The sequence below is a fragment of the Leishmania mexicana genome, chromosome 34, assembly GCF_000234665.1.
Source record: "Leishmania mexicana MHOM/GT/2001/U1103 complete genome, chromosome 34".
Classification (NCBI taxonomy): domain Eukaryota; phylum Euglenozoa; class Kinetoplastea; order Trypanosomatida; family Trypanosomatidae; genus Leishmania; species Leishmania mexicana.
Window position 1 is genome coordinate 919,882 of NC_018338.1, and position 14,783 is coordinate 934,664.

Here is a 14,783-nt window from a genome sequence, read left to right on the forward strand (position 1 = left end):
ATATATACATTTTTCTTGCCTGTGTGTGCCCCGTGTCTCGCGTTCTCTACGGCGTGTGTGCCTTCTTTGTGTCGCAGCTGATTACTTTTCGTTTGGTTCTCTCTCCCTCTCTTTTTTTCGTGCCTTGGCGCGTGCAGCGCGTGGGGCCGACCCATCGAAGCCTTTTTGAACAGGATTACGCAAGAGAGGAAGAGCGAAAAGAACATCGCGGCACAGACATATACAGAGCTTGGTTGAATTGGGAGGAGTCTCTCTCTACATATTTCTTTCACAACGTTATCCTTGCACGTCATTGAGTGGGTACTTTTTTACCCGATCTGTTGGCATCTTCTTTGTCCGTCGAAGTCGCATGCGGTTCTGCCACACAAGACGTGCCTTTGGCAAGTTTGCTCATACATCGCGTCACACATCGGAAAACAATAAGGAATCGGCCCACCGGTTCAAACGGGTCGATCGGCCGCGAAGCACCAAAGTCAGCTCTTTCGTCCGCAATTCTCTCCGTAATTTTTTTCGATTGTTGTTGTTGTTTGTGACGGTTGTTTCCGCGGCCGTTGTATCTCTCGTATCGCCCTTCTGTTTTTCCTTTGCATTGCTCACATATTTTTTGTTCTATTTTATTGTGTCAGCACCTTGTCTTTTCTCTCTTTTTGTACGTGTGCGCGGACTTTGACCAACTCTGCTCTTGCTCGCTGTGCGCTCTCCTTCGTTTTGTTTCTCTTCCTATTTTTTTTTCTGCCTCCGTGTCTGTGTTCATTTTTGTGATCATTTTTTTTCGTAGAAGATTCAGTAGGACTTGTACTTTACATATTGAGTCCTTCATATAATATATATATATATTATATTCTGTACCCGTTTGTGCACGTGACTGCTTTTTTTTACGTGTTGCGTTGCCTCCCCACTTCTACGTGTTCGCGATTGGTATTTCAAGCAAGGAACAGGAGCAAGCTAAAGGCATTCCTTTGCAGCGTGCAAACATATTGCTGTGGTTACTTTTCCTGTTCCCCTCCCCTCCCTGTCGGCTTGTGTGAAGGAGTCAGCGCAAGAAGTGTGACTCACTCGAACGCACAGTCACTGTATACCTTTTCTCCCCCTCTCTCCCCTTGTCTTTCGTTATTTGTCGCTGTCTCTGCGCGTGTGCGGAAGAACTATCTTTTTTTGTAAATTTTTTCTCTTTTACCTTCCTTCGCTCTGTTTTTGTTTTTCCTGTTCTGTGTGCACCTCTCCCCCTCCCAACCGCACATCCCCGCCTTCACTGCCCCTTTTTCTTTCCCTTGAGGAGACGGTGTTTGTTCATTGCCCCCCCCCCCTGACGACGCTTCTTATGGGTTTGTTCAGTTTCTTTTCAGCGCCCCTTCCACATCGTTTTCCCATCTATCTTCACTCTTCACCTTGTCGCGTGTCTCCCTTGGCCGTCGGATCTTTTTTTTGTTCTTGTGTCCCTCTTTTATTGTTGTCACCCTTGGACGCTTTCTCGGTCTCTTTCTCTGTGTATGCGTGGGTGGGTAGTCGCCAGGCGCAGTCTTTTTCAGCCCTGTGTTTCGTGTCTGTGGCCCATCGTGTACACGTTTTCTGAGGGGGTGTTCTGCTCGGTCTGGTTCACCCGTTTTCTTTTCGTTTTTTTTTGTTTGTTTCGGCGCTCTTCTCACTGCCGCCTGTGCTGGCTCTGCTTCGTTTGTATGTGTCTATACATCTTTTCCTCCTCTCGATTCTGATCTGATTGTTCGTGTTCTCGATTACCGCATTCCTCCCCCATTTTTTTTTTGTTTCGACCGTGCCGATATTGTTCTGTTTTTTTTTTCTTTGCTTGTGAAAGGCGCGTGTGTGGTGTGTGTGTCTGTGTGCCCCTCCCCACACCGCCTTCCCTTTTTTTGTCGGTTGTTGTTCTGTCTTTCTCCTCTTCATCCCCCTCTCTATCTCTCTTCGTTGTTTTTTTTTTTTTGTTTGCTCGTTTTCCTTTTTTTCCGGTGTTTTTTCTTCGCGTATCTTTTTGTTTTTTTATTTTTTCCGGTGTTGTTGTTCGTGGCAAGCAGTGCCCACCTGTTTTTTTCTTTTCGACAAGGCCTACTGGATACACACACACGCACACATACACACACAGGTAGCAGGAAACGGTTTTTGTTCGTGTTGTTGTTGGTTCTTTTCTTCCTTTTTTTATGGATGCGTGAGCGGGTGGGGTGTGTGCGTCTCTCGCTCGTTCTACCTATTTTGTACACTTTCTTGTGTCGAGAGGTGTACAAAATACAGATACGAGCACATCGTGCATCCCTCTCTCTCTCCAGTCTTTTTTTTTTCTCGGCTCCTCTTTCGTTGGTTGGGCTGATTGACAGATAGTCGAGACGTCTGCTTCATTGCAACCACTTTGTGTCTCCTGCTTTACGCGTCACCCTCCTCTTCCCGTGTCTTTGCCGTCTCCAGTGTGTGTGGGTGTGTTCCACATCGTGAAGAGACTCTTCCAACAAAACAAAAAAAAAACTGCGGAGAGAAACCGAAGTTTTAGTGTGAGCGGCAGACGGTGGCCGTCACCTCCGTCCTGTGCGTTGTCGTCAAGTAGTCGTTGTCGTCTTCTCGACACGTGCTATCAGGTGGTGTATGCGTGCGTCGCCACCATCGCCGTTTGCGTTTTCTTGTCAAAGCCCCCTTGACCTTCTCTCTTTACAGGCTGCTTCGCGTCAGCTCTACGTTGTCCTTCAGAGTTGATTGAAGATAGCACGTCCGAAGGGAAGGAACAACGAGAGGGTAAGTGCAGCTTCTTTTGCGCGGTTTTCCACTTCCCTCTGATTCTAGTCTTCTTGCGGAGTGAAGCAGGGCCATCTGGTGTGCATTGGTGAGCAAGGCGCATTCGAAGGTGAGAGGCGTGACAGAAAAACGAAGCATACCCTCAAGCCAGCACCGGCAAAGCAGAGAGACGTAGAGGGAGGAGAACAAAAAAAACACAAGTGAGGACCGGCGCTTGTGGGTGGAAAACTCAGAGAGTCAACTTCCCGCCTCCGCTTCTTCTCGTCTGTTTCCCTCCGTGTTGTCCCTCTCCACTTTGCCTCCTCTCCGTTCTCCCTTTATCTTGCACTCTTTTTTTTACGGCCGCCTCCTCGGCGTGTGTATGTGTGTGCGTGCTCTTTGTGGTGTTCTTGTGCTCTGAGTCTTTTGTATGCGTTTACCTTTTTCTTTGTGTTCCGCCTCTTCTCCGTTTGTACCTCCGCTTACTGGAAACGTGACGAGCGCTTCGCTTTTCCCGTTCTCCTTGTGTTCTTTTTTTTTGGTTGCCGCCTCTCTGCCCCCTTGCCTCGGCGTGGTGCCGTGCCCTTTCAATACAAACGGACAAGAAGAAAGGAAAAGAAACGCACGGACACACGCGCGCGTGCGTTCGGGCGGAGAGATCGAGAGGACGAGTAGCAGTGGAGTTTACCGACGCATCTTTACGAGAAAAAAAGGCAGAAAAAGAAAACCACGCCCTGCAAAGAAAAAAAAGCATACCACGGTGCTCGATTTCGTCGTTTACTGCGAGCTGTTTCCGTGTGCACCATACGCACATCACGCAACCCCCCTCCCCTCCTCTTTATCTTCGTCGTTCTCTCTTTTTCGATCGTTTACTTGTTTTTTTCTTTCCTTTTCCTTTTTTCAGCATATTCGACGGCTGCCTCCGACTTGTTACCATTACGTGTGTGCCCCACAGAAATTGTTTTGTTTGTTTTACCTCTCCGCATCGGCGTACCCAACCGGTGTGTGTGTGTGTGCACCGTACCACTTTTGTTTTATATATTTGGCACCGTTTCCTTTGCTCACCTCTTTTTCTCTCTATCTTGTTGTTGTTTTCCCCTTTTTTTCGTTGTTTGTTGTGCGTTTGGCGGTACGGTTTCACGTGATTTTATCCTCTCTTTGCTTGATCGCTGATCCCTACCACGACTACGACGCCCACTTGGCGACTGCATCTTTTTCTTCATCGCTGTTCACCTTCATTTTTTTTTTGCGTGGTGAATGCTTTGTTTTTGTTCTTAAAGAAACGTTCTTTTTTCTTCTTCGTGGCGCAGCTCTACGTCTCCCGTCTGTTGTGCTCTCCTTTCTCCTCCTCGCACTTTTTTTTAGGCTGCTCCGTGAAGTATCGACATCTCTCCTCGTTTGTTTCAGATTGTCCTGTCTTTTATTATTATTATTCACCGCTTCGTCTCAGCTCAAGCATCCTCCGCCCCCTTCGCAACCTCTTTCTATTTTTTTGGTTTTGTTTCGTCTTCTCAGGTATCTTCTTACGCACCCCCTTTCTGTTATCCTTACTTCCAGTACTTAAAGAAATTTAGCTTGTGTACATCGTTGTGTGCGTGTAAGCCTTCGCTTGCTCTGTTCTCCCCGAAGCGTAGTCGGCGTTATCTGGACAGAGACCCCCACCCCCACACAAGGAAGAACACATAATAACAGCTGCCGCGGCGTCAGAGCAGCAGCGACTGCAGCAGAGAGAGAGACACACACAAACTAAGGTAAACGCACAGGATCGAAATTTCCGGCAGACAAACGTGCACTGGTCATTTTGGAGGACTCGATTTCGTATTCACGACTCGCTTTTTTTATTTCTCGGTCTCTCCTTTTATTATTATTTATTATTATTATTTATTACGAATTCTCCGCGTTGTTTCAACTGGCGTGCCGTTCTGAAATTGCAGTCGATCGACACGGCATAAGAACGCTGTAACTGTGGTTCTCCTCCCTCCCTATCTTCCTAGTCTGTGTGCGAGTGCTTGTGCGCATGTCTCCTCTCCGTGCTTGAGACTCTCCCGCATTGTACCTGTACTCGAGTTTTTTTTTTACTGCCTTCGCCATCTTCAAAGTCGTTCGTGTCGTGCCGGTGCGCGTGGGTGTTTCGTCCTCTTCGTTAATTTCTTCGTGTTTGTTGGCTCGTCTTCGCTCCTTCTGTTATTCTTCTAGAGTTCTGTGTTGAGTGAGACAGGCATCCTCCAGTAGGTCGAGGAGGAGAACGAGCGACGGAAAGCCTCAGCGACAAAGCAGCGCGCAGGTGTGTCCGCAGAAAGTCCAACAAACACGCTCATCTGATTTTGGTGCGTCGGCGAAGGTGCTATTTACAACGGAGGGGGCACAAACGAGGCAACGGAAGAAGGAACCAGGGCCCTCGGTCTACAGAGCGTGCGTGAAGCGGAGCTTGTCTTGATATCCCTTATTGCTTCCTCTCTCGTTGTGTTAAATCCCTCACGTGGTGTTGCCTCGTTTGCAGGGTCGGTCCTCCCAACGCGCGGTGTTCGGAAGAGAGGGTGCTTTTTTTTGTGGTCTTGTTGCTTGCTTGCTCGTGTGCCGCCGACGCTCTGGCTCTTTTATTATTGCCTCGTCTTTTTCATTCATCGTGTGCCGCAGCTACGTTGACTTTGTGTTCTGGCGCGGCGGACGAGGTGCCCAGAATTTTGCAGTTGGTCTTTCGCTTCCCTCTCTTAGTCACGTTTCTGGCCCGTTTTCTTTCCTGTTCTGTATCAGCTGGTGTTGACTGGTGGGTTCTGTGCTCCGTCGTGCGCAGAAGCACGAGGTCAACAACCAGCGCTGCTCATTGCACTTAAAGGGCAGTTCGAGCACACATATAGAGACGCGCGTGGATCACAGGAGACAGGAGGGGGGGGTCCTACAGGTCGCGTACCTAGTGAGAGGCATCAACGCGTTTCTGTAGGTCTACCTGTTGCGCTTCTCGCTTCCGTTTCTTTTTCTGTAGCGATTGGGTGTTTTCTGCCCTCCGCATCCGAACGTGGCCCACGTCACGCACGAGGGGACAGGCGGAAAAACGAAAAAAAACAAAGAAAAAGCATGCTTGTCGTGTCTTCCTTTGTAGCGGCGGTGCTACTGAGCGGCGTACCAATTCTAGTGGATACGGTGTCTGTGGAGAGCCGCGCTCACGAGGGCGCAAACGGCAACACTTTGTCTTCTCCCCAGCAGGACTACCCAGATTCTATCGCTTCAGTCTCGAAAAGCACACCGCTGTCGGCCAGCAGCTCTGCAGCGGGTAGCAGTGACGCTACAGGGCCTGCCCACTCGTGGTGGCAGGATCTGTGTGGTGACCGTGCACATGGTCGCTGCTTCCTCACGTATGCCACGCTCAGTGCTTGTGTCGGGCTTCTTCTTCTGGCAATATGCTCGTGGTGTCTCACGCGGTGGTGGCGCTGCTGCATGCGTTGGCTGAACAGGTGGCGGCGCTTTGCCAATGATGCGTCCGACGTGGAAAACGACAGTGCAGTGAGACATGGAGATGCAGTGGTGTCTCGCCATGGGCTCCTCTCAGGCCACCGGCTCGACTCGCAGGACGTTCCGGACAATGAGGGGGCAGGGTACCGTGCGGCAGAAAGCGGCCGCGCTCTTGGTACTTCCTTTCACGCTGACAGCCGGATCCTGCCGGGAGCGCGCTTGTGGGGAGTGAGGCCGCAGGCACCAGTCGGGCTCTTTTACATGTCGACGCAGGCAACAGGCTCGACTGGCGAGCGAGGGCGCACGAAGTCGATTGCAGTGGACGCTGACGAGAGGACGACTGACAGTCGAAAATATTCGTTGAATCGATCACGGAAGGCTGATCGCACGGCGTCGGCCTCGCCACGCGCTTCCGCTTCAATGTCGCACATGCAGGAAGTGCTGTGCCTCGCTACCGCTATCACCGACTCCTCCGACAGCGGCGATGACCCTGGCGTTCACAGAGGTGTGAGCAGTTGTGAAAGCAGTACGTGCGATCGGCGCTGCTCGTGCGAGATCGACCGCGGCGGTGAAGCGCACGCGGAAGTCGAGTATCCCGCGCTCCGCGGCGCCGCGGCGGACGAATGCCGGGCTCCCCTCTACATTAGAGGCGACATGCTGACACACCTGATCCACTTCAACAGCTCCTTTGACCCCGAAGACCAACTGCTTACCGGTGATTGTGAGAACAATGCCAGTGACAGTCAGGAGCCCTGCAGCGGTCTCGCTGCCATGACTCGCTCGACAGCGTCCGATGTGAGCGGTGAGTCCTCGTCGCACACGCCTCCGCCACCGGCAAATACGGCCGAGTTATCGCGTCACGGCTCAGCATCGAGTGAGTGTGTGTTCGGCGCAGGCGCCTTCGACGACACTCTCTGTGCGCACGCCGCACTTCCGCACGTTGCCACCGCTATCTTCGACACGGGAATGGCACATCACGCCGACCGGAGCATCGCTGACGATCCGTTTGACAGAGGCTGCTTCCCGCCTACCCAGCCCTCTAGCGAAGCCCTCTGTACCACAGTGGGGTCGTACATGAGCGAGGCGGAGTATTTTGCGCCACCGTCTGCGCATGAAAGCACGGCTGCGCCATCCCCTGTGCCCAACGCAGCCTTATATATGCCTGTCACTAACCCGATAAAAGCGGCACTGCCAGTCACGGACGCGCTCAGTGACGGGCCCGACATGGTAGAGAAGAGGTTGGTGGAGGAGGAGATGGACGGCGCGGCTCTTAGCCGGATCTGCGTCCCTAACCCACAGCTGCAGCACTTGCCGGCCGCTAAACCGTCGAAGTCACTGAGAAAAAGCAGGTCAGAGAGGTACTGTGAGCCATGGCAGCCAGTCCTTGTCCCTCGTAAGACACCTCCTCTCGCCGCGGCGGCTGTTGTGACGGCCCCTTCAACGTTGTCGCTACCGGGTTCGTCATTGCTCAATTTTCAACATAGCCCCGGCACCAACGCACTCGAGGACGATATCGACGATCTGATGCTTGCCGACGAGGTGGACAGCGCTCGAAGCAACACGACCGGCAACGACTCTCGCGTCTTCCGTGGCTCGAGCTTGATCACATCTAGTGCCCTCACGCCCACTGTGGAGTCTGAACAAGAGATGGCGGGCACACCATTGGCGGCGACAGTGGCACACTGTAGCGACGCTAACGTCTCCTTGAACCTCGAGCCCAAGACGCCGCTCGTGACCGTCACCAACCCTCAACCACCAGCATCGCCTCCCATTACCGTGTACCCTCGTACGGCCGGTGATGCTGAAATGCTTCTGGGCAAAAACGGCGAGGGCTCTCCTGGGCAGTGTGCTTGGCCACATGTCTATGTTCCACGACCATCACTGAGCCTTTCCGTCGAGGAGCGGACGCTGCTGCTGAAGAGCAAGAAATGGTTGTTTCCGCTCATTGACGGTACGGACGAAATAGAGTAGGTATTGAAGAAAAGGCATGTCCATATGCTAACCACGTGAGGTGCGCGAGTACGACGATGATGAAGGGCCGAACTGCATATGAGATGTAAGCGCGCGCACTCTGTGTGCGCCTCTGCACTTTCATTATCTATTTTTTTCCTCTCTCTTTCTCTCGGTGTCTGTGTGTCGTCGAGCGTTGGAGTGAGATGCTCTAGTTGACCGCCGCCCTCTCCCGGCGCGAGACGACGCGTGTGTGCATTTCTCCCTTTTCTTTTTCTCGCCTTGTCTGCATGGCTCCGGGGGGGGGGCGAATCTTTTTCTTTTATTTGCCCTTTTGAATTTTTCTTTCGTGTGTAGGTTTCTTCCATTGCTTTATTGAGACCTCTCCTCTTCACCATCCCCCATCTGTCTGTGTTCGCGCCCTCCTCGCCGCCACCTCCCCCCTCCCCCACCTCACTCGTTCAGCCTGCCCCCCCTTACCCACCCCTCCTTTGTCCTCTTTGTTTTTCTTTCCGTGTTGGTGGTCTCGTAGCTGCTGAGGGGTGTTAGGAGGAGGGTTTGGAGTGTTGCGGGGCTTGCGGTTGCTGTTTTCTTTTTGATGTATGGCAGGTTGAAGGAACAATGCGGGACCTTGCACGAGTCGCCTAGGATGCGTTGGTGCTCGATGCCTTTTTTTGTTTCGTCGTTGGGGGAGGGGGCTGCAGCGCGTGTGTCTGTGTGTTTACGCCTGCTTCGTGTGTGTCGTATACGTCAGTGCTGGTGTTTTGCCTCGGATGTCGGTGATGTTGTTTGCTCCATGCCATCGTTCTTTTACTCTTTCTTAGCTTCCGTTTCCTTTCCTTTGCGTGCCTCCCTCCCTTTCTCTTCCCCTGTATATGTGCGCGGCGTTTCTTCTTGTCTTTTTTTTTTAGCTCGCCCCCCCCCTCCCCTCTCTCTCTTTGCTCTCCACGCATCGCCTCGGACTCCTGTCCCCCCCCCCTCCCCCGTGTGTTCGATGCGTGTGCCGTTTGCCGCCTTTGTGGGCCATCTGTGTCGCTTTTTCGTTCTTTTTTTTGTGACATCTTTTTCCCAGACACCCTCTCACTCTTCTGCGAGTGGGGAGGGGAGAGGGGACAAGGGAGACGACGGAAAGGAAAAGAAAATGGGAAGCGGGACAATTGTGAGCCGACGTGGACGTACGTCACGACGCATGTCGTAGGCGAAGCTGTCGCCATTCGATGAACAGTATCCTTTTTTTCGATGTTTCTTTCTCTGGACGTCAACTGCACAAGAGGCAACGGCCACCATAGCTAGGAAACCAATGGACGGCTCTGGGTGACAATGGAAGTCTGTGCCGTGGCATGTTGCATTCGGCGGGGGGGGGAAGATGTGGAGGTGGAGGCGATGGGCACTAGCACCGGCAGCGCTTCACACTGGTATCTAGCTTTTCCTTTGCTGCCTTGCCTGTGGCACTGCTGAGCGTCATTCCTGTGCCTTCCCACCACTATCCCGGTAGTCCCAGGACGCCCATCGTTGCGCTCTAACGCCTCACCGACGGTAGCAGTAGCAGCCGCCATGCGCGGCGCTTCTTGCATCGGCCCGCAGACTGTGAAGGGCCAACTATCGATGTGAGTTCTGTCACTCCTTATTGTCGATGCGGCATTGTCACAGAGCGCTGCAATCGTTACAACCTGTAACGGAACTCCCTCTGCCGGTTCCCGTACCATCGCTATTTACCCCTCTCCCCTCTCTATCATCTTTCCTTGTTCTATGTCGGTGCCACCATTGTTTCATAAACACGGGTGACGCGCTTTGGCGTCCCTCGTGCTTCCAATAACTGCTCGCGTGGACGGCTCGCTGCACCGCATCCCTGACATGGCTACAACTCCGTACGCACATGTGCATTGTCTCGGTGGAGGCGGAGGGTCCTCTTCTCTGTCGAGTCTTTCATGAGCCACTCCTGCCTTCCTTCGGGTAACTCCACGCACACAAAAAGCCCCTCTCCACAGACGACACAGAGCGCCACCAGCCGTACGCTTAATTCTAGGGAAGCACGGAAGCCGCATTCAATCAGCTGGAAGGACACTCACGTCACTGCATCCTCTTGGATACTATCTCTCACTCTACTAGCCGGGGGAAGGCCACTAGTGTTTTCATTGGACGCTCGTCTCACCCCTACCTTCGCTCACACGCGGAAGTTGTGAAGCTTGCTTCCTTCTCGCTCTTTTCGTTCTCGCGTGTTTCGCGTGACTGAGAAGGTTGGCCTTGCTTCGTGTCCTCGGTTACTGCTTACCCTGTCCGCTCACCTTTTTTTCTGTTGCTCGTCGACCGATGTCGTCGTTGGCCTTTACGCTTCGTCAAACGGTGGTGCCGGTGGTGACAAGAGGTGCTAAACCGCTCAACTTTCCAGTTCGCCGCATCTACTGCGTCGGGCATAACTATGACAGCCACGCACGGGAGATGGGCGGCGCCATTAACCGCATGGAGCCGTTCTTTTTCTTGAAGCCGACAGACAGCATTGCAACGGACCTTGGCAATCACACAACCCCCAACGCAACCGTTAACATACGCTACCCACCGGTCACGGAGTGCTACCATCACGAGGTGGAGCTGGTAGTCGCACTGGGCTACCCGACTAGCAAAAAGACAACGCTCGCGGAATCCGCGCAGGGGGCCGGCGACGCCCACTATGCGAACATGAAGGTCGAGGAAGTGCACGACATCATCTACGCCTATGGCGTGGGGCTGGACATGACACGCAGAGATCTGCAGCTGGTGGCCAAGAGAAACGGCAAGCCCTGGGATCTTTCCAAGGGCGCCGACGGCTCCGCCGTCGTCGCCCCCCTCGTCCTTTCGGAGGACCTGAAGGAGGCGCACCCGGAGATGTTCATGACACCCGATAAGGACGAGACGAATGTGGTGAGCTGTGGAAGTATTTTCCTCCAAGTGAACCAGAATGAGCGCCAGCGAAGTGACCTCGACTGCATGGTGTCGTCCATCGCGGAACTGATTGCGCAACTGACGAAGTACGTCACACTGCAGCCTGGCGATTTGCTCTTCACCGGTACCCCATCCGGTGTCGGTGCTGTCCGTCGCGGTGATGTGATGGAGGCCGGCATCCAGGGACTTGGTACGCTCAGGGTGAACGTTATGTAGATGAGAAGGTGGTGGTGGTGGTGGTGGGGGGTTGTTGATCGCTGGTTGGTATGCGTGCGTTGTGAGCCTGGATGCTACCGGTCACGCCTCCTCCGACGGTCTCCGCCGTGCGTAGTTGCGCATGCGGCTGCCACGCTTGTCGTTTTGCCTTCCTGCTGCGCCGTTCATGCGCATCGTCCTCATCTGCAGTGAAGCAGCTCCTCCTTGCGGTTGCACTCTCTCTTGTATTTTGTGCGTTCGGGTTCCATTCGCCGTCGTGCTAGCGATGATTGCTTTGGCTTGCCCCCTTGGTTCGCTTTTCGACAAAACGAATAAAACTACCCCCCCCCCCTCCCCCTCCCCCCACTCACCACTCACCACCGCGCCGTCCACGTCATCCACGTCCAGTATCCCTTACGTAATCACCTGTCTCCTCAAATTTCCTTGCCATTCTTCTTTGCTGAGAACTGCTCCTCTCTGCTCGTCAGTCTACGCCTGCCGCCGCCGCTTGGGTGTGAATCGCGCAACCAAGGAGAGGGGGGAGAGGGGAGTCTGTGGCGAGCGGGAGGGCAGCGTGGTTGCGTGAGAGAGAGACAACACGCGTTCACTGCTGTAGTAGTGTGGGTTTCCTGCTCAGGCGGGTGACAAGGGGCACATGGAGAGCGTCGTACTGGTCTCTTTCATCCGCCAGAGATGCAGCCACTAACGGAGAGGGAGAGAACACCGGAGTCCGTGGAAGATGACCGACGTAGTCGAAGAAGAAAGCAAACACCGGCTGGGCCTCCCACTTCGCCTCCCTCACCCGGACATTCTCTTAGCCCTTCCGTGCAAACTTCAATATATCTGAGTCACCTCATCCGTGTCGTCACAAAGTCGTCGCAGGAACATGGTCCTTTCCTCCAGTTGTTCCCCCCTCCCCCGACTGTTTCAGCCCCACACTCTTGTTTTCGCGTCGTCTGCTGAAGGTTGTCGTCGTAGTACGCATCATCGGCACTCTGATAGCTCCATCACCGTCACATTCTCACCGTATAGAATACGGGAAAAAACAACACGCCAATGGTGAACCCGCGCTTCTCTAAGCCTCTATATACGTGCACGGGGCCCCTACGCACACATCTTGTTCTCCCTTCCCCCGTGCTACTCCCTCTTTCTGTGGTTTCGATTTATCAGACGGCGACAGAGCTTTTCTGTCTGTTTCCCTTGTTTTCTTTCTCGTGCCGTCGGACCCTTCTCGTTGTTGATGTTTCTCGCTCTTCCGACGCAGTATTGGCGTGAGTGTCTTGGTGCACGTGTGCCCCCGCTCTTTGGCGACTATTTCACGCCTTCCTGAAAGCCTCCCCCTCAAAAAAATAGCATTATGTGTCTAGCGCCGCGGCGACCTTCTGAAAAGACACTGCTGCACGAATGGGCTTATGTGCGAGCAACACAAGGCGACGCCTTTGGAAGCGAGAGAGCATGTAGGGCAAGGGCAGAATATCACCGAAACTGAAAACAAAAACACCAAAGAAAGCCATCGTACAATGGACCGGGAAGCATTGACCGCACATGCAGTGTGGCACTATCCAGTGAATAGGGATGCGTACGGCACATGACTCCATTCAACGTCCACACTCGCTCACTAACGATGCTCTTTGCTTGCCGTTTTCTTCGTTGACAGCTCTCTGGGATGTATGCTTTGTTTCGCACCTCAACCGGCGCAGACGAGTCTTACACGAGGCGCAGAGTTGATGGCACGTGCATGCGCATATATATATGTGTGTGTGTGCATTGTGAGAAGGGGGGGGTGAACGCAGGACGGATATGAGGCAATGTAATCGAGAGATTCTGTGCACTAACCACGCTAATACTGCTAATCCTGTTCCACCTACGTTACTTTCAACTGCGCATCTTTTCTGTTTTGCTCTTTGATGCACAACTCCTGCTTCGGCCCTCACACGCTTACACCCCTGACACACCAACACACATAATAGCAATGAAGGACGCACGTCTCTTGTGAGACGACTCAAAACAGGCGGGTAGACGATAACGAATGGTGACGGAAAGGCAGCAGGATACGGAAGACACGCCGTTCGCGGTGGACTGACACCCTCGTCTTGAACCCACCGTCATCGCACAATTAGCTGACACACACACACACAGCTAAGTTAGCGACAGGAAGCAGCCCGCGCTCATGCAGGCACACAAAAGACAACGAAGAAAGGAAGCATGACGAAAAAGGAACGCGCACCTTTCTCACATACACTTTGGCACAAGACGCGCCTTGGATAATTATCACTACTGACGACTAGCTCTCGCTCTCGCTTCTTCCTCACCCCCTTCCTACGCCGGCAGGCGAGTGTGTGCGAGTCGCCGCGGACCAAAAGAAAAGAGGATGCGTTCTGCTCTTTGCTGTTTCTAGCTGCCTTTGTGCGCTGTTCTCTGGGCATGACGGTGCGACGCGATCGAGGGTGGGGGTGGAGGGCGATTGAGGGTACGGTGCCGAGTGGAGGCGATATCTTTGCTCCGGGTGCGCCAGCGTTGCTTCTGGTCTCCCTTTTGTTTGAGAAAGGCCCCCAGTGACCTTGCAGCCCCGTCTTTCTCGTTCTTTGCACTGTCTGCGCCTCCAGAGTAGGTCTCGCCCATGTGAGCTCCTTGATGTTTTCACCCGTGCACGACAGGACGCTGGAAGGACGGGTGGCCCCGAAATGTTGCCTGTGCACAGGCACGGGCCTATACGCGTATCGACGCGCTCTGTTCCTGCCGCTATGGCCCTCGGTGTAAGCGGCATAATTCCACACACCAGCCCGGCAGTCGGATCGCTGGAGACGAATGTGCTGAGTCGCTGACTGGCCTCGGTGCAACGCGCTCACTCCTCTTCTCTCTCCTCCTCTCTCTCACGCTGGCGAAAGAGCGGAAGTGTTCGCACCCGCACGCACACACACACACACGCGCGCACGCGCACGCACGTATCATTCGTCTCAAACCGGTGCCTCGTGCAAGCTCAGAGCACGGCGGAAATAAACAAGAAAAAGAATTATTCGTTGCCCGCGCATCCTAGCAACCCTGAAGACTTGACTGCGCACCCCTCCTCCCTCAAAACAACAAAAACAACAGAAAACACAGTTAGCTCAGTCCACTAAAGCACGCAAATACAGCCACTTTTTCTGTCCACGTACGCATATGGGGCTGTGCGTCTTGGAGCCCTTTCCACCATCTCTCGTAGCCTATCTTTCGTAATCTGCCTTGTCTTTCCACAACAGAGTCCTCTCTCTCTATATATATATATTTTTTTCTTTTTCGTTTTCTTCACAGCCCACCTGCTCAACACTTTTTCGTTTTTTGTTTCGCTTTTCTCTGCACCCAGAATCTCTCCATCAGCCTCTTCTCTCTTCCGTCTCTGTCTTGTGGACGCGTGGGGGAGCGCCTTTTCCTTTCCCTTTTTTCCCCTTCACTTTCTTGTGTGTGTGTGTGTGTGTGTTTCCCGTTTGTGCTGCCTTCGTGGTTGGCCCCATTTCTCATCTCCTTTTTCTTTTCTCCGAAAGCGTTGGTGACGTAACAGCGAGGTTATATAAATA

General features: G+C 53.3%; 2 protein-coding genes across 2 annotated transcripts; both read left to right on the top strand.

Annotated features, from left to right (window-relative positions):
- Window positions 1-6,594: 6,594 nt before the first annotated feature.
- On the top strand, window positions 6,595-8,136 carry LMXM_34_2430 (conserved hypothetical protein; the record flags this gene model as incomplete). The annotated part of the gene is made up of 1 exon (XM_003879191.1): window positions 6,595-8,136. One exon carries the CDS (start codon window positions 6,595-6,597, stop codon window positions 8,134-8,136), a length of 1,542 nt encoding a protein of 513 aa, XP_003879240.1.
- A 2,289-nt stretch (window positions 8,137-10,425) lies between these two features.
- On the top strand, window positions 10,426-11,250 carry LMXM_34_2440 (conserved hypothetical protein; the record flags this gene model as incomplete). The annotated part of the gene is made up of 1 exon (XM_003879192.1): window positions 10,426-11,250. The coding sequence occupies one exon, from the start codon at window positions 10,426-10,428 to the stop codon at window positions 11,248-11,250; it is 825 nt and encodes a 274-aa protein (XP_003879241.1).
- Window positions 11,251-14,783: the final 3,533 nt, after the last annotated feature.